This window comes from Anas acuta, chromosome 11, assembly GCF_963932015.1.
Source record: "Anas acuta chromosome 11, bAnaAcu1.1, whole genome shotgun sequence".
NCBI lineage: Eukaryota > Metazoa > Chordata > Aves > Anseriformes > Anatidae > Anas > Anas acuta.
In genome coordinates, this window is record NC_088989.1 from 576,792 (window position 1) to 595,213 (window position 18,422).

The 18,422-nt window shown below is 51.3% G+C and overlaps 1 protein-coding gene across 1 annotated transcript in view; it reads left to right on the forward strand.

Annotated features, from left to right (window-relative positions):
* The window catches only part of PLXND1 (plexin D1), an 80,513-nt gene that overhangs the window by 15,952 nt on the left and 46,139 nt on the right, over positions 1–18,422 (forward strand). Inside the window, exons 2-10 of the mRNA XM_068695047.1 lie at positions 2,714–2,890; positions 5,842–5,973; positions 7,566–7,666; positions 8,332–8,461; positions 8,761–8,935; positions 10,424–10,532; positions 11,529–11,631; positions 16,009–16,113; positions 17,953–18,042. Coding sequence (XP_068551148.1) covers positions 2,714–2,890; positions 5,842–5,973; positions 7,566–7,666; positions 8,332–8,461; positions 8,761–8,935; positions 10,424–10,532; positions 11,529–11,631; positions 16,009–16,113; positions 17,953–18,042 — 1,122 coding nt within the window. The remainder of the gene's footprint in view (positions 1–2,713; positions 2,891–5,841; positions 5,974–7,565; positions 7,667–8,331; positions 8,462–8,760; positions 8,936–10,423; positions 10,533–11,528; positions 11,632–16,008; positions 16,114–17,952; positions 18,043–18,422) is intronic.

Sequence of the window (18,422 nt, forward strand, 5' to 3'; positions counted from 1 at the left end):
GGAGCCCTGGGAGCTTCGGTTCCTTGATGTTGGTAAAGAGTGGTGAAGTGGAGCTAGAGATAAGTGTCCCCAGAACAAATAAATAAAACCAAGTGCCTTTCTGAAGGCTTGTCTGTGAGTGGAAGGAACCATTACATCAGAAAAATGAATGGCTTTCCGTAGCCTGTGTGTAGCATAAAGAAATTGTGTTGCCCAGTTACAGGGGAAACATACACACTTGAGAATTTGGGCTGCAGTTGTTTTTTTGCTTGTTTGTTTGTTTCGTTTTGTTTAAACAGAATGAAATACCGTGAAACTACAAAATATGTTTAGCAAAGTCACTTGGCATCCAGAACATTTGATCCTTTCATCTCGCGCCTGTATAAACCAAGCTGCCGCTCCGCGTGTGTCGCCTCCTCTCGGCACTGTCCTGAGCAGAGGCCCAGAGGCTGTCCGTGTCCTCCAAACCTTTATCAGGAGCTGCTTCAGGTCCAGGGGCTTCAAACCAACTGAAGAGAGGGTAGAGCTGCAGGCAGTCTGGTTCCGTTAGTGAAGTAATGCTGGTCCTACAGGAATTGCGACACAGCCCAGGAAGGGAGGGATGTGCCTAACAGGCTGGTCATCAGCTTCTGCGTGGTAGAAACGTGGTCCAGTGTCCTAACAGATAGAGCCTCAATCCCTGCATTTGTTCTGCTTAAATTAGCACTCCCAAGTGTTGTTTTGGCAGGGATATCTGTGGTACGTCTGACTTCAGTAAGGCATAAAACATGCGTGGTGGCGGGGGTGTGGGTTGAGGTCCGTCAGGCAGGTTTCCTGCCTGATGCGGTGTGTAAGTGCTTCCTGCGGCCAGAGCCGAAATCACCTCTGCTTTTAGACTAGCACCAGGCTGCAAATACCTGCAGTTGTCCTGTGATCTGCATGCCAACACCCAGCGAGGGTGACAGCGCAATTGCGGCTTTTGAGATGAGCCTGAAATGACACTGCGGATGATGTGGTAATGGCCCTCGAAACATGCCCATCATTTGAACGGCGCCAGCTGCCCCCACAGCACTTCATAAAAGCTGCTGTGGGAGTGACAGCAGGTAAATTGTCGGCAGCAAGACTGTTGTGATATTCAGACGTTGTTGAATCCATCCACATTGTCTGAGCAGAAATTATAAGGAGAATCTCAGAGGATTCAGGGCGAGAGCGGTCATAAATCTTGGGTGCGTCTCAGCAGGGAAGGAGAAATATGAAGCATCAGTCTAGTTTTTAAATGCTGCCGTCATGCAGTGGCAGTGCTAATTAATTTAGCACAGAATGGTCACGTCTGTTGTCATGCTGTGGGCCAAGTAAGCCAAATACCTGCTCACAGACTAGGTCTAGGTGACATAGAGGAGGAGTCCTTACATTTTTTCCTCTGTCATTGTTCTTTTGCACCTGTTAATGAATGGGAGCGGGAGCCTTGGTACCAACCTGGCCAGTTCTCACCAGCAGCACCGGTACGAAGCCCTGTGGGAGCAGTGGTTGGGCTTCAAGGCTGCGCATCACAGCCAGCTCCCACCACAGCTGGGCTTCTGCTGGAGCTGCAGCTCCTGGCTTGGGATATCTTCGGTTTAACTTTTTGTAACACAGCCAGCTCCTGCTCCCTCACAGCTTTGGGAGCAGTTTGGCAAAAGAGTCTGGAGGCAGATATTAAGTGTCTTGTGGTCTCATATGCAGGGCACAGCTCGTACTTGCTCACCAGGGCATGGTGGGCTGCGAACGGCTGCAGCGCATGGGGCCAGGCTGGGTGGTCGTGGTGGCTCCAGCATTTCTGGGACAAGTTTGGCTGCTGCTGCACTCCCCTCCATGCCCCAGGCTGTGGGGACACCTCCATCACTGATCTGCTCCTGCCTGGTTAGCAGCCTCCTGCCTTTAGTGTCTGCTGGCCTGGTCCTGCTCCCAGGCTGCTCTCCTCGTGTCTCAGCCCATCAGTGGGCAGCGCCTGCAGTGAAGTGCTGCATGACTTGGCCAAGCATGTGAGGATCTGACCAGTGGAAATACTGCTGTTGACTCCAGCAGCCCGGATTTACAGTCCTGAGGGTCTCCAGTGAGCCTGTCTTTTTTCCTCTCCCTTGGCTCTGTTCTCACTCATCTCCGCACTTGGTTGCAGGGAAATAATATTCTAACTAACTTCTTTTACTTGATGAACCTTCCCTCTTCCTGCCCGGCTCGCAGCGATGCCCATGGGGTGGGGGCAGCGGGGCTGTGGCAGTGCTACAGGAGCAAAGTGGGCGGCCGTGTGCGGGGCTGGTCCCCGGCTGGCTGAGACCTCGCCGGGGTGGGCTGGGGGCACCCAGAGCACAGGGAGGAGACCCCATCCCGCCTCCCTCCCACCCCTGCTTGCCCCTGGGCTTTGGCGCCTCACAGGATGTGGGCTGGGACAGGTGCCAGGGCCGTGGGTAGGTGTGAGGTGGACTCACAGGCAGCGTCCCCGTGTGTGGCACAGAAGCCCCATGCTGCTGTGGGCACGGGACCCTGCCTGGCGGACGCCTGCCTGAGGTGCCCGTGCCAGGACAGCCCCAGCAGCCATGCCGCTGCTGCCCTGCTCCTTTCCGCAGCAGGGACGCTCCTGCCCCCAAATGGACCTGCATTTTCCTGTTGAATGGCTCGGCAGTGAGGCATTTGCCTTGGGCTCAGAGGCTTGAGCCCTAGTGGCGGAAGGCAGGACCTGGCCGGGTGCAGCCGCTAACGCACGTGTGTGTCCCCACAGCTGCAGCCGGAGCAGCTGGACTGCGGAGCAGCGCACCTGCAGCACCCGCTGGCCATCGTGAACCCCATCACCGCCACCCCCGTCTTCACCTACAACGGCCTCACCGCGGTGGCAGTCGCCAGCGTCAATAACTACACCGTGGTGTTCCTGGGCACCGCCAGCGGAGGACTCCTGAAGGCAAGTGCGGGGTGTAGAGGCCGGGGGGACAGGGAAGGCCAGGGGCTGCCCCTGCCAATGTCCGTTGTCGGGTTTGTCTAACACCTGCCTTCGTTTGGTGATAAAGAAGTAATTGGACGCTGCTGTGATCGGTATGGCGATATATGCTGCCTGGTGACTGGTGGCTGTTAATTACGGTTCTGCAAGCAGGATGTACTTGATGAAACCTGTGCTGGAAATGTTATTGTGCAGCATTTAATTATTAGCAGCTCTTCTAATAAATTCTCCCCATGAGCTGATGGCTTTTGAAGGCTCCATATAGACAGGGGAATCACTGCGCAATACTTTGCCAGTGCTGAGTCCCAAGCAGGTGTGAATCCAGGCATCTGACAGAGCTGAAGTATCTATTTTAAACAATGTGCCAAAGGCAGTGCAGAGCAAAGCGATGCCTGGAGCCAAGATGCAAGGCCGAGGTTTCAGTAACTTTAGCGCTTGAAGTCTGCCAAAGAAACTTTTGATTCCAGCCAGACACAACAGTTTGGTGTATTCTCAGTGTCAAAAGTCCATAGAGAGAGGGGAGAGAAAGCCCTGGAGGAGAGAGATGGCTGATATCTGCTTTGTCTCAGCTGGAGTCAGTAGTGCATAATATGGAATATTGGATCAAAATGCTTGGAGAAAAGAAAACTGATCCCATCTCTTCCCTTGCTTCCAAGTGCTCCCGGCAGAAATGTGGGAACGATCACAAAGCAACTTGCTGCTTTGATTTTTGCCTGAAGGGGCAAGTAATTCAGGAGGGTGGGAGGCGGCTGGCATCCTCGCCAGGTGCACTGCGCCGGGAGAGAGGCACATACCACACGCAGAGCTGCCCGTGTTCACACAGTATTAACAGCTCTGCTTCCATTACCATTTCAGAGAAAGCAGCCTTATCTGCTGAACCTCCATTAGGGAGAGGCTCCTGGCTACCCTTTGCTGGGATAATTTGCTCAGATAGCTCTAATCTAATTCTACAACACAGCTGCATAACCAGAAGCCCTTTTACCTTCGGGGCTCCTTGTTATTTGGCACGGGATACAAGATACTTTGCGTGAGTTATCATTCAGATTTGTTGCCTGAGAAAAGACAGCAAAGGGGCAGAAATAGTGCTCAACCGGCTCCTGCCAGCAGCAATTATGGCTGCCAGGGTATGGGGAATTAATCAGGTAGGCTGCAGACAGGCATCTCACGAGGGCCATTAACTGTGCCACATCCAGCAAAGTCATTAAAGGAAAAGCAGTGCCTGGAAGGCCAGGGCCAGTGGAAAGGTGTGGCAGGGTGTCCCACCCCTGAAGGAGGCGTGGGTGCAGCAGGGCTTGGCGTTCTGGCAAGCCACCCTGTCTCGAGTTCTGAGTCTGTAGAAAGTGGTGCTGTGGTGGGATCACACAGAACTCCAGCCACCCCGGCTGCAGCCACAAGCTGGGGACGTGGTGTGGGCTGTCTGTGCTCTCACCTGTTCCCCATGCTCTTATTAGCACCCATGCAGCCCAGCTGGGGTGGCAGATGCATGTATTTGGACAGATGTGTGTCCCCTGGCATGTCACTGGCCCAGCTCCAGTAGGAGGACCGGTGCTCTCTGCACTGCTGCTGGGGCTCTCCCGGGGCCACGCAGCTCTGTGTGGATCCAGGGGAAGTGTCCGGGTGGTCCAGGAGGCAGAGGGACCTAGGGACAGCACCTGGGAACAGCCAGGGGTTAGAGAAGAGCTCAGCAAGAAGAGAGAAAGAATCGCTGCAAAACTGGAGTGGAGGTGTCAGGGCTTGGTTCTTGTGTGTTGTGGGTGATCTCAGGCAAATTATTTATCTTCTGGATAGCCAGGTTTTAAAATAGGGGTAAAGATCATTCTCTTCTTCTACATAGCTGCTTGCAGTGCCCGCATACAGCTTCTAGCACAGGGAAGCCCTGTGCATTGAGATTGTGTTAGCTATCTTACTAGGACATGTTGGTGCAGCTCTAATATAAGAATTAATTAATCCTGTGTTAATTATTTAATCTACACTTTAGAGAGAACAGGCATGCTTGGTCCTTGCAATTATTGCCTCCCTTTGCTAGTAAAGAGGTAGGAATTTTCCTCTCTCCCTTTCTGTTTTAAGCTGAAAAGTGACTGTCACGCAAAATTGTGTAGCTCTATTGTTATTTCCTCTCAGCAATGCCACATTTAATTTGCTGAGTTTTCAAGTCAAATGCCAAGACATTCTGGGATCTGAAAGGCAGGCTGATGCTTTGCAGCCTCTTCCATCACTGCCAGCGGTTCAGCTGGTGATTCATGAGGCAAGGTAGGATTCAGTTCTCTTGCTGCAGCTGCTGTGGTCTCCTGGTGTTAGCAGGGATAAAAGCTTCTTCTGGCCGGGAATGACAACACTTATTTTTCAAATACACAGGGAGAAGGAGATGCCATGTTATACAACCACGTTGCTTATTTTTGCTGTTTTTCATTAGACGTTGGAAATAAATGTTCTTTGTAACAAAAATGCGCATATGTATGTAATGAGGGCTGGAGGCTGATGGCACTTACATCAGGGTGCAGCAAGAGCAGCAGGGCTGTGGCATGCTGGCATTTCACCGACATGGGAACCGTCATGCAGCCATGTAGCCAGGCTGTGCAGTGGCTAGAGCCTTAGGCTGGAAGTTTTCCAGGCAGTATCTTAAATAGAGGGCTTTAGACTGAGAGACCAAGGGACGTGAGGTTTGCTCATCCTGAGGTATTGCTCCTGGCTGTCGCATGGGCTTTCCAGACCATGTGGTGGCTTCCCTGTGCCACCGAGCTGGCTTTGCCATAAAGCTCTACATGTGCGGATTATAAAGCATTTAGAGATTTGCAGCACTCAAAAATGTGGAACACCTTTAGATACCATTTTGGTTCTTGTTTATAACTGAGGAAAAGTAACCTCCCCATGGTGTTTGAAAAACGGTCTCAGTGAGTGGCGTCTTCTCGCTACAGATTAACCTGGATAGCACCATGAAGGTTGTCAGCAGGAGATCCATTTCGGTGGCTTACGGAGAGCCTGTCCACCCCATCATGCAGTTCGATCCTTCTGATTCCACCTTCCTCTATCTGATGACATCCTATCAGGTGAGATCTGCATTTGTCAGGAAAACCACCCGTTGAGCAAAGCGCGTTTCACCTAGCCTCTAGCATTAAGCTGAGAGCAAGAAGGAAATAAATGAACAATAAAATTTGCTGTAACATTAATGGACAGAGCAAAGAAGCTGAGAGCTTTGACTGGTGTCGAGGCACATCTCTGACCTGTCCAGGGCTGTGCCTGCCCCCCTGGCCTGGGCAGCAGTCTGCCGGTGGGCAGCTTGTCAGGAGCCCTCCGGCTTCCCCATGCCTCCCGCCCGCCGTTCTGAGCAGCGGCCGTTTTGGGCCTCTGTGGCCTCCAGCTGGACAGTGGGCTGCAGCTGAGTTACGGTGTGCCAGCCTTATTTTTAGAGCAGTATGAATTTAAACGCACACAAGCTTTTTCCCTGCCGTGCGATGATTTGCTGGAGTCTGGGGCAGGCAAGATGCCCGTTATCCGCATTGGCTTTCCTGTCTTTGTGGTGGCAAAATGAAAGGAAGAATAAAAGATATCAAAACTGATCTCAGTTCTGGGAGTGTGGAAATAAGCAGAGGCTGTTGCTTTATAGAAAACCGAAAATTATGGCAGATGGTCTTTGAGGTGGCTTTTAGGAGACCCTACAAACAAAAAGTCTGCGTGTCGGGAAGGTGCCGTAGGGGCGGCTTCTGTGTTCTGCGCAGCCTTGCTGGAGGGAGAGCTGGGATGGGGGGGTCTTCAGAGACCGCAGCAGGTAGGAACAGACGGTCTCATCTCCATCAAGTGAGCAGAGGAGGAAGATGAGAGCTGAGCACTAGAGGCTCTGGTGGTTTGTCCTGAATTACATTTTAATCTGTCAAAACAGATGCACAGCCACAAATGTTATATGTTACATTTATATTTTCCAAGCCCTAATTCCCTGCAGATTGGTCATTATCATTTCACAGAACACTCCCAGGATGCTTCTTCAGCTGATATTTCAGACTTTCTCTTCTCAGCTCTCTGGCTGTGCTGTGGTCCTTACTCATGGTTTGATAAAACACCGAGTGCAGCACATTTGATGCTCTCGTCTGCCCATCCCTTTCCCAGTAAACCGGATGAATTCATTTGTCATCGGTGCAATGAGTACTCGAGGGCAGCTGAGTGCAGCAGGGCTGGGGAGCAGCAAAGAGCCACAGGCAACATGGGGCTCGGGTGCAGGAGCCACCAGCTGGGCTGTGCTGCTCTGGTGGAGCCTGGGGCTGCTGGAACCTCCTGTTGTTGGCCCCTGCACTACCAAACTACTCAGTTTTCCCTCCCAGATGTTCAGAAATTGAGAGAAGAAAAAGCAGAAAGCAATGCATGCATGGTTTACCTCAAAGCCCCCGGCAGTACTGTGGTTTCTTTAGAAATTAAGGTTTCCAAAATGGTGTCGCTTCCTCGTCATTTTGTAAATAGCCAGGTACCATTTGGCTCTGTTGAGAGAGGAGCTTTCTGCAGGCACGAGGGAGCTTTTTGCAGTCAGGGACAAGCTGTGAGACTACCAAACCATCTCCATCTAAGTGATTGGTGAGCTGGACACACATCCAGGTTGAGTATTTCTCTGGCATTTTAAAACATTTGGATGTAACCGTGCTTTGTTGTGCAGATGACGCGAGTGAAGGTGGCTGTCTGCAACCAGTATTCAACATGTGCAGAGTGCCTGGCTGCAGCCGACGCTTACTGCGGGTGGTGCACGATGGAGACTAGGTAGGACTTGTTGTTTCCCAGTGTGATTCAGCATGGGCTTTGGTCCTCAAGCCCAGCCAGGGATTTTTGGTGCTTTCTGTATTTCCACTAAGTCACACTACCTCTAGCCTTTGTCCATTCCTCACAAAAGACAGGCTTTTAAAAACAATTGCGTATGGTCTCAAACTGTTGGGATGCACTTTTGAGCCAGCATTTAACTGTAGCAGCATTGTTATGCTGCAATCAGTTGCCAGTGCAAAGAATATCTTGCAGGCATCCAACCATGGAGCTCTAAGCGCCAACACCCTGCTAAAGAATGTCTTTACCCCTGCAATTATTATTTATGAGTTGGAGACAATCAACATTCAAATAGGAGTTTGCAAAATTAGACTCCATATTTACGAACTGAAGATGTCAGACAAAATGTCACCTCTTTCTCCCCTGTTCTGGATTGAGTGTGGCCTCTTCTTGCTTACCCTAAAATGCAATGCCCTGTTGGTGCTGCTGGGAGCACAAGCAACCAGACTGTTCAAACACAGCAGCAAAACTTTAGGCTTAATTGGGTGGATGGGGGAAAAAGATGTAGACACGGGATTTTCTCAGGCTCTTTCATCACAGGGATGTCAACGTTTTTATCAACTGTTTTGAAAATAAACAACCACAAATTGTTTGCATGTGCACTACAGGTGTTCTCTGCAGCATGAATGTACGAACTTCACAGAGACCAATTTCTGGGCGAGCGCAAGTGAAGGAGTGCAGCAGTGCCCCTCCATGACCATCCTGGAGCCTGAGATTAATATCGAAAAAGAGAAACCGGTACGTTTGATGTCAGTACTAAATTAATAGTGTGTGGCATTCCACAGTCATTACCTGCTCTCAGGGCTGACAGACACCTGCGTGCCCCGGTGCAGCACCACTCTGTGCAGTTCTGAGGTGGGCTGAAGCAGGTTTTTGTACGCACAGGGCTTTTTAGAGTTCAAAATGCGCAATATGAAAGAAAACAGCTATCAGTGGACTTGTTTTGGAGTTGCTAGACTATGCAAACCTTGTAAAACACTGAAAAATTCTAAATATGATTTTCTAAGCTAATAACTGATTTTTTTCCCCAATTATAGGCCCTGATAATACAAATAAATGGGACTATTCCAAACCTAAATGGAACAAACATTTCATGCGATTATGGAAATAATATCCACACGGTAGCGAGAGTTGCGGGAGATTATGCAAACCAATTTATTTATTGCAGTTTACTTCCACGTGAGAAATATCCAGCATTTCCAGACAACCAAGGTATGTGGCGGGAAATAAGCTCAGTTCATTCTAGACACTTTTACGGAAATAGTCTTTCATAGGCTTTTTTTTTCCCAGTGGTATGTGCATATAATGCTTAGGGGGAAAAGAGACACAAACTGCTTCTGTTTCATAGGGCATATGACTTTAAAGTGTGGGTGTTCCACCATCTTAACGTGAATTGACAGTATGTCATATCCATCAATTTTTGTTCTAACAGCAGAATTTAAAAGCCCATTCCTGTGCTTATTTTATTAAGATTTATTTCATTAAAGCTTCTGGTTTAGATTCAATAAGCACTAAAACAAAAAGGGTTTAGCCCTGTGGAAATAATATAGCTACTTATATTGATACTTTCAATTGCTTTTGCTTAATCTCACTTTGAAACGTACCGTGCTCTTCAGGAGAGGTTCTGGAAGAAGAGCAAATGCCTACCTAAAGACAGTTCAGAAACTCTACTCCCATTGCAACCAAAAAGCAGACTGAGATCTTCCAGTATTCCCCCTGGTTTTAGGTGCAGCCAGAATGTTATGCCCATCTTGAGGTTACATGGAGCTGTGCTCCAGAGGAGGTGGGTACCTGTGGTTGAAGTCAGATGAGCCTTGCACTCTGGCTTCCAGAGCTCGATGTTGGGGACAGCCCCGTTTCGATGCCCCTCTGAGAGGTTTGGTGCTTCTTTCCAGACTTGAGTGCTTGTTAAATTTTTATCTTTCAAGCCTGGAGTGAATGCTCTATTGAAGATGATTGACTTCAGTAGGAGAAGAATTAGCTAGTCCTTTTGAAAATCCCATTTTTCATAGGCAAGTTTATAAAGCTGCATTGTTTTTCTCCGTAGCTATCCAAAGAATGGAAGATTATTAACTGTTTTGTATTGTTGGTTACGGCAATGTCGAAATGAATTTCTGGAATCCAACGCACTGATTTATTGTACATATTCTGAAAGAGGCATTGTCTCTTGTCCCTCTGCTTATATGGCAAAATTGCAAAAAAAAAAAAAAAAAAAAAAAAAGGCAATTTTTTGGGGGGGAGGGTGGACCTAGCATAGCAGAACTGTGTAGCCAAAAAAGGGATTTCCACTCACTCTATGGGTTTGTTGTCATGGGGAAAGTGAGCAGGGTTTTAAATCATGTTAACTAACATGTTTTAATTACCACATTTTTTTAAAAATACAATTTAACACCTACTGTCAGAGAAGACAATAATTAACTCTGCTAATTAACACTTGCACAACACACTGGAATTTTCTGCGGAAAGTCGCAATGTTCTTTTGGTGAGGGTGATGTAAAGCACTGATTTAAGAGGGAAGAACTTGAAGTCAGAGGGCACAAGATGAATAGTCCAAGCTCTGAAATCCAGCTCAGAGGAAACCCTAGAGAAAACAAATCAGATTTAGCCGTTGTTTTCCCAAGGGTCTGTCTTGTCTTCTAAAAGCGAGCACGAATGAGTGAGGCTCTTGCAATCCAGTATTCTTTGGCTTGTTTCTCTCAGACCACGTGATTGTTGAAACTGCTCTCCGGGTCAACAGCAAAAATATAATCCGGGCCAATTTCACCATCTATGATTGCAAAAGAACTGGAAACATTTACCCAAAGAGAGCGTAAGTGATCTGGGTTTGCATGCGGTGGAGCTGCCTGGTGCCGCGGTGGGGAGGGCGGTGGCCGGGTGCGGGCAGGATGGCGACAGCTCTGCCGTGCCTGTCTCCTGCTCCTGTGCACCGTGCAAATCTGACAATTTGAGGCCAGAAAGGTGTGCACAGGCTGGTGAAGGCCCCCCTGCCCGGGGTTAATTGGGTGAGCGCAGCCCCTGCCAGCGGGACGCTGGGGGGCCTGGGCAGGATTTGGCAGGAATGCGGCTGCTGCGCTGCCAGGGATTTACAAAGAAGGGTCCTAGCGGCATCTTAAGCCATCTGGACATGCTGGCTTTTTTTAAACAGCAATAATATTTTTATATAAAACTTGTTCTGTTAACCCTCAGGCAGCCGAACTGGCCTTCCTCGTGATGCCTGCGGGGTTGCTGAGGCCCACGTCCACTCCCCGTTCCCGTGGGTTACTCACGGCACAGCGGTGGGCGATGGAGGTGTCCCTGGGGGCTTGGTGGGAGCATGAGGCCACGGGGAGGGGGCTGCTGGCCGTGGGGATGTCCTGATGCCTGCCCCTGACCATGCTCCTGTTGGCAGAGCGTCACGGTGCAGCCTGCCATGGTGATCCCCCAGTCCTGCCCGCTGGGGGTCCCACAGCATGCTCAGCACCACTGGGAACTGCAAGCCCACCTGACAATGGGATGAAAGCATTTCTGGCTGCACAGGGGGAGACCAGAGCTGGTGGCTCCAAGCCTGCCCGTGGCCTGCAGCCAGGGTGGTGGCACTGCAGGCAGTTATGCTTGGCTGCTGCCCGTGGGGAGCACTGGGGATGGGCGGCTCTGCGTGTCCCCAGTGAGCTCCAGAGAAAGGAGGAGAGAAAATGCCAGAGCCTGCGATAAATATTAGCCACATCAAAGACTGAATACACGGTGTGAAGATTTATCGTGTGACTCTGGTTTGGCTCCGCCGAGCAGCCTGAAATCCACTGTTCTCATTGTGCCTTTGGTGTTTCAGGTGCACCAGCTGCCTCTCAACCAAGTGGAAGTGTTACTGGTGCCCCTCCACGTACATGTGTGTCTCCAACCGCTCACAGTGTGAGGACACGCTGCAGATGAAGGTAAGACCCATCAGACTTTGCTGTTTTATGAGAGCTTCCCATGCTGCCGTGTTGTTGCTGTCACCGTCTTTCTCCCAGGGGACGCAGGTCGATGGCCTCTGTTTGTCAGCGCTGCTCGCTGTGGTGTGCAGCAGCTCCAGGGACCCTCTGTGTCCAATCCTCTCTGTGTGACCAATCCTCTCTGTGTCTGCAAGGGCGCTCGCTGCCTCCCTGCGTGGTGCCTGGGCTGCGACACCTCATGTAGCACGTGCAAGCACACTGCAGTGTTCAGGCTGCCACGCGGTGCGTTTTGATCCCCTTTTAAAGGCAGGGAGCAGAAGTTAGAGGAGGTGAATGGCCTCTTGTGAGAAAAGGGGCCTGGGGCAGGCTGTGGGTGCTGGCTGTGCCTGCGAGACATCGCGCGACCCCATGGGGAGACCGATCCTCATGGGCTCCCTGGGCACCAGCCTCAGCATGGTCCCTACCCGCTCCTTGCTGGCTCCAGCAGCACAGCCATGGCTTGTCCCAGGCTGCTGGTGTTGAGGAGGAGGGCGTGTGGGGTGGGTCAGCAGCAGCTGTGCTGAGCTGTGCCATGCTGTGCTGAGCCATGTTGATCTGTGCTGTGCCGTACCATTCTGAACCATGCTGAGCCGTGCTGTGCCGTGCTGTGCCATGCTGAGCCATGCCGAGCTGAACTGTGTGTCCTCCTGGCTCCCCAGCCACCAGACCAGAGCCCTGTGCATGTGTGCCAGCAACTAACAGTCTGGCGAGGGCATCCAAGTTCCCTCAGAGGCTTCAGCAGCCTCTGCCCTTTGGCTCTTTATCACCACTCAGGTCTGGAGTAATGCTGCTAGTTCTCTACATCCTGGGATGCCTGGGTTTGAGTAATAAAATAAATGTATCAGTACTTCACAATTCCGTTAGCTTTGACTTGGCTGTTGTGGTATGTTAATAATTTGCTAGAGCACCACTGGCGGTACTCATCTGAAGGAGAAAATCACCCCTTTCCAAATTATGGTTTTTAATAACCCAGAGGCTTGGTGTGTTCCTGCTTCTGAAATTTAAATTGAAGTTAATTTAAATAAAATTGGCTTTTTAGCAATCAATCTGCCGTAGATGTAAGCCAAGCTCTTGCACTGTAAATTGAATATTCCTTTGGCACTGGTGTGCTGAGCCTCATCTAAACGCTTCCAGAGGCTCTCCGTGCTCGTCGCCGTGAGGAGTTTGGCCCCACGTCAGACCCTGGAGCCAGCCCTTTGCACCCACTCCCCTTTGGCAGGAAGAGGGTAGGATGCTCCAAGTGCCTGGGACGGGGCAGGCAGATACAGTCAACACATGGCAACTCTGTACAGTATTGTCTGCTGTGAGAACAATATGAAATGTTTCCTGCCACTGGTGGGTCACAGCTGTTTGATTGTTCCTTGGGAATGCAGGACATATTTCTTCTGCTTTGTGAATTGTTTCTGAATGGATTGTGCTTTCTTGTGAATGTCTTAATTGTTCATAATGAACGGTTTAAGAAAGTACCCTTTGCTTAGCAAATTTCCCAAGCTCCATAAAATACCTGGCATTTGATCTTGCTGGATGGATGGGTGCTGAGCAATTGAAAATCTCAGCCGTTCAGTGCTCGGCACATGGGATGGATGCACAGACGCTGCGTGGAGCCGCTCGGTCCCGTGCCCAGGCACAGGCAGCTGTGAGCGGGCTGCAGGGGCTGCTGCTGGCTCCGTGCGGGCAGGGGTCCCGGTGTGCTGCTTCGGCTGTGGGTCAGGGGCAGTGGGGAGGGGCAGCCCAGCTATGGAGGTGGCCGAGGACCACAGTGTGATCAGTGGCTTTTGTCATGTCTGGTGCACAGGGCAGTTCTCGTTAAACCTAAAGGAAGAGCTGGGGCTGTCTGTTAGAGTACTGGTCGAGAAGGCCCTGTGTTACTGGATTGACTTCTTGCTTTCCTTGTCAAGTCACTGCATAACCTGCAACACTACTGGGAAATGGAAGAACTGCCTGAAATAATTTGTGCCCTCTCACATAAGTGCAATTGCTTCTTGAAGCATGATGGGGCAAGCGGCTATGCAGCGAAGCAAGAAGTGTTTGCTGCAGCTCAGGTGTCCTGGCCAGGCAGGGGAGTCCCGTGGGTGCTGGCACGGCTGCACCTCGCCTGCCTGGCAGCAGCCCCACGCCCCGGCCGTGCAGATGGGATGGGACGGTGTGGCACGGTGTGGCCACCTCTCCTCCCAGGGCAGCTCTCTTGCCCGGGCACAGGGCTGTGGGCAGGGGTCTGGGGCAGCTGAGTGTGCCCAGAGCACCGAGCCTTCCCTCGTGCGCCCGTCAGCTCGCACTCTGGGAAGAGCAGCCACAAGAGCCTGAGGCACCTTCGTGGCGAGGACAGCTGCGGCTGACCTTCCTCGTTTGCCTCTGGTCCCTTACTCCAGAGCTACAGTTCGGCTGGATGTCGCCGCCGGTTTAGGCACATCCCCCTTTTATCTCTGTGCTCTTCCTGAGCACCGGCCCCACCGACTGCAGGGAGCAGCCTGCAGGGTAAGGTGCTCTGTAGCCCTGGAAACAGGGCTCCTCGAGCTGCAGTCTGAGCTGTTGGCAAATAAACCATTGCTTGTGTGGTTGCACCTGAAAAGCGGTCCACCGGGAAGCAGCATCATACTGACTTCATCCGCAGCATTTTAAGCACTCAGACCCCTCGCCCTGCTCCAGACGTGAACGATACAATCAGCTGGGAAGCTCTATTTCTAGCTGCTGATGAACAGCAGGAGAAGGGACTGCAAGACGACGAGTTAATCAGTCCTGTAAAGTGTATTTATCTAGCAAGCTCTGCCAGCTGCTGTGACATGCAAGGACACACCAGGCCATGGGAGCATTAGCATGAATTTCCAATGGTAGCCCTACTGGTTTTATTTTAACTCTTTTGATTCTGCTTGAGGCAGCTTGGGACTGAAATCTTTCTCCATTGCTTTGCTCTGTTGTTTTACTTCCCTTATCATGTGCATCTCTGTTATTTAATCTCCTTGTTTAGGCAGCACCAACTGTGCTTGGTTAAGATGAGTGTCCTGATAAGAATTGAATCGTGTTTTCCACAGTCAAACAAGCACTTTCAGACAGTTCCCAGGTAGCTCCCCCGCTCACTGCGGGGAGGGCAGGGGGGGAACCTCCTGTCCACTGCATGCCTGGCACCGGGGATGCTCTGCCATGCATCTTGGTGCCAGGCTCTTGCCTCTCTGCACACATCAGGAGCAGCAGCAGTCTCAGTGGGGGAGCCTCTAGTGCAAGCAAAGAGGAAATCTTGCCTGCTGAAAATTATTCTGTATAATAGGCCAAATATTTTGTTGTCTTTTACCCCAATGGCTCCACTGTCAAAGACATTAATCTGGATATACCCCGGGGCAGTGGAGAATCTAGCTTAATTTTTGCTGTAGTTTTGCAGTGTAATTTACATCTCATGACAGAACAGGATGGGCTTGTCATAGAATTGAATTCTGAGTCAGCTCCAGTATCTGAGCCATCAATTTAAAGTGAGAACAAAAGTAGGGGGACAGATGACCTTTTAAAATTATTTTTCAGCTTCATTTAGGCTTTTCATTTTAGCTGTCCTCCTGCTGCAGTCCCCTTCCTGAAGGCCCCTACAGCTTGTTATACCCTTTCCTCTGCGTGCACATGCACAAACCCCCACACTTCTGAAATAACAGCATGCGGGAGGGAGACCTCTGGAAAGGGAAGTCTCTGCAGGGGCTTGCAGAAATGAGTGTTGCAGCATATGAGACATCGGCTTCCAGCTGGCAGCAGGGGGTCATGCCAGCAGATCTGCCCTTGTAGGCTGCAGCACACCCTTTTAGTGTCACTCCAGCCACAGCTTCTAACGCTTGTGTGTGTAAAAAGGGAGCTGCCCAGACTGGCAGCTGTGAAGCGCGTGCAGGTCTGTGTTTTGGCAGGGAGTCCATCCAGGGCAGAAGGATGAGAGGTCCAGGAGTGGCAGCCCCTCCGGGGCCCCTGGTGCCCCTGTGCTGGCAGAGGTGCCCTGCCAGGAGCAAGGGGGAATTCCTGAACTCCTGCTCCTCTCCTCCTGCCTGCACTGCCAGCCCATGGCTGCGGCTGAGCCACCCTGGAGAGGTTGGCCGGGCTGGCAGACAGGGAGCTTTTAAGGCTGGCCATAAAGCTGGTGGCTCAGGGAGGAAGTCTCCATGTGTGGCTACTGGTCACTGTGTCATGGTGTCACTGTGGTATCTCACTTTTTGGGGTTGTGCTGTCATCTGTCGTTAAAGATTTAGTGAAATTAATTTTATCGGGGATCCTGACTTTTTTTTCTTGCCTTGTCACTACAGATGCTCAGCATGCATTCTGCTAACATCTCTTTTTTTTTTTTTTTCTTTTTTCTTGTTTTGTACATAACAGAAGAAAATTGACTGTCCACGGATTGTACCTGTCTCTTTGGACCCAATGCCCACAGGAACTTCTCGGGACATTACGATCTCACTGGCTAATGCAACTTTCTCGAAGGTAAATGAATTTCTTGAGAGAACGGAAAGGTTCAGATGAGCTAACGTGGTGATCCAGAAATGAAAGTGCAAAGACAAAGCCCAGAGCAGCAGGCAGAGTGCCCTGTGCTGGCTAAGCAACTGGTGGGAATACAGCAAGGAATCATGTTGTAACTTAACTTCTGGTGGTCACTGCTTTTTTTTTGTGAAAAAGTCCTTTTCTGTGCAGTTTTCTGGCATGGGAATTGTAATAGGGTGAAAAGTGGGAGTGGACATTTAATGCTGCTTTCTGAGATGTTTCACACCATGAGAATCCAGAGGAATTTGAGCTTCCCTAGAAGCTGGGCACTGGGAAAATATGTGGCTAAGCTCTGGTATGTGTAGAAGATTGCTCTGTACCATCTGGGACAAGTCTTTTTTAGGGCCTGTGGGACACGTTTGCAGCATCCCTATGCAGGGTGCCCATACGCAGGGCAGCCAGGTAACTCCTCTCTTCTCTGAGAAATGAAAAGGTTTGGAACTGCGCGTGGAGCTGTGAGGCTCGCCTCTCTGGGGGCAGCAGGAGGCCGCAGCCAGGGGCCGTGTTAGCACGGCTGCTGCAGACCTTGCCCCCTCGGCACACCACGAACAGCTCTCCCCTGCCCTGGCTTGGGCTGCCATTTCCTGCACAAGGTCCGGCCTTTGTAAACACGGATGTGTTCCTCTGCAATCAGCAAAAAAGGGCGAGAAATCCTTTTTCCTCTGAGGATGCTGGAGGTGGCTAGAGAGGAAGCAATACCACATGTAACCTGATAGGAAATGAAGTCAGCAGGAAAGGGGCTGAGGCTCCTCTGTCCCCAGGGGCAGCTGGTGAGGCTCCGTCTTCCTCCTGCCACCATCTGCAAGGCTATCCCAGGGTGCTGGCAGGGATCCCTTCCCTGCTGCCCTCTGCGTGCGGGATCCTGAGTGCTGCCAGGGCTGGGACATCGGGGATGTCCGCTGGGGCGGCTGCGTGGCCGGAGAGGCACCGATTGCCTGAGTGCGTGCAGCTCCCCAAGGAGATGCTTTTTCCCCTTCTGATGCTGCGGGCGTGCTCACTGAGCCAGCAGCTCCCTGCCAGGAGTCTGGTGCTGTCTTTCATGTCTTTTATCAGATCCATCCACTTTCAAAGAGTATTTAGACCTCAGTAGTGATGGAGCATCAGCCTGTTTGGAGATAGGAGTTTTTCCTGCAGGATGAGGACACAACAGTATCTGTGGGCAGGATATCATCGCTTGTGTTATCAGTAAAGCAGAACGGAAAATCTGCCTTTGAACATACTCCCAGCTAGGTCCTCATTTGAATTAGAGATTTGCCTGGTGCAGTTGTTGGGAGGAGGAGAAAGATGGTTTTGAGCTGAAATCACTGACTGGTGTGCAGTCTGGCATGCACAAGGCTGCTCGGGACACACTGGCTCTTGGAGCACGCTGCAGCTCGAGCTCTGAGTGCCCCGGCAGGAGTTACAGGAGCGTAGACAGGCCAGGCTCATCTCCTGTGCTGTGCTTGCCATGGGGCCCTGTCTGCGGGAGCAGCCGCCCCAGGCCTGGCCATGGTGCTCCACAGCAGCAAACAGGGTGAGAGCCAGGGGCAGAGCGGCTCCATGCACCACGCTCAGCCTGCAGCCATTGTGCCTGCTGCTGTGTAACACAGCAGGATTAATCGGGCACAGGCCCCAGCCCTGTTTGCAGTGTTGGGTTTTGACCTCTCTGAGCTTCAAACACAGCCCAAGCATTTGTGGCAGAAGCAAGGTAAGGCACAGCACTTGTTGCATCCATCAGTTCTCATGGAGAACTGCAAAAAAACGATTGCGGCTCTTCAGCCCTTTGTTTTCCTCCCCCCACAGGAGACAGCCCTGGAGTGCCATTTTGGGACAGACAGGACGTTCGAGGCCCGCTGGGTGAATTCCTCTGCCGTGGAGTGCGTCCACGTGCTGGTGAGTCGGGGGTGCAGCTGCCAGCTCTGCTCGGGGGCAGGACTAGAGGGCAGCGAGGGTCTTGCCCCCGAGCCCCCTACCCAGCAGCTGGGACCCTTCTTCCCCTCTCCCACCCTCCACTGCCAGCTGAAAAAAGCACAAAGCAGGCTAACCTCCCCAACAAGAGGCTCTTTGCGCTTGCCGATGGCTGGAAGGGCATTCACAGGTCGACAATGCTGCATCTCGTGGATTATCTGCAGCAGCTTCAGTCCGTGCTCCAGTGGGGTTTTGGGAAGGAGCTGCCTGTTTTACCTTTTTTAATGGGAAGAGTTCAGTAAAACATACAGGAAAAAAAAATGGCCATCTTCCAGTGTTGCTAATTCTGTTGCTCTATGTCCGAA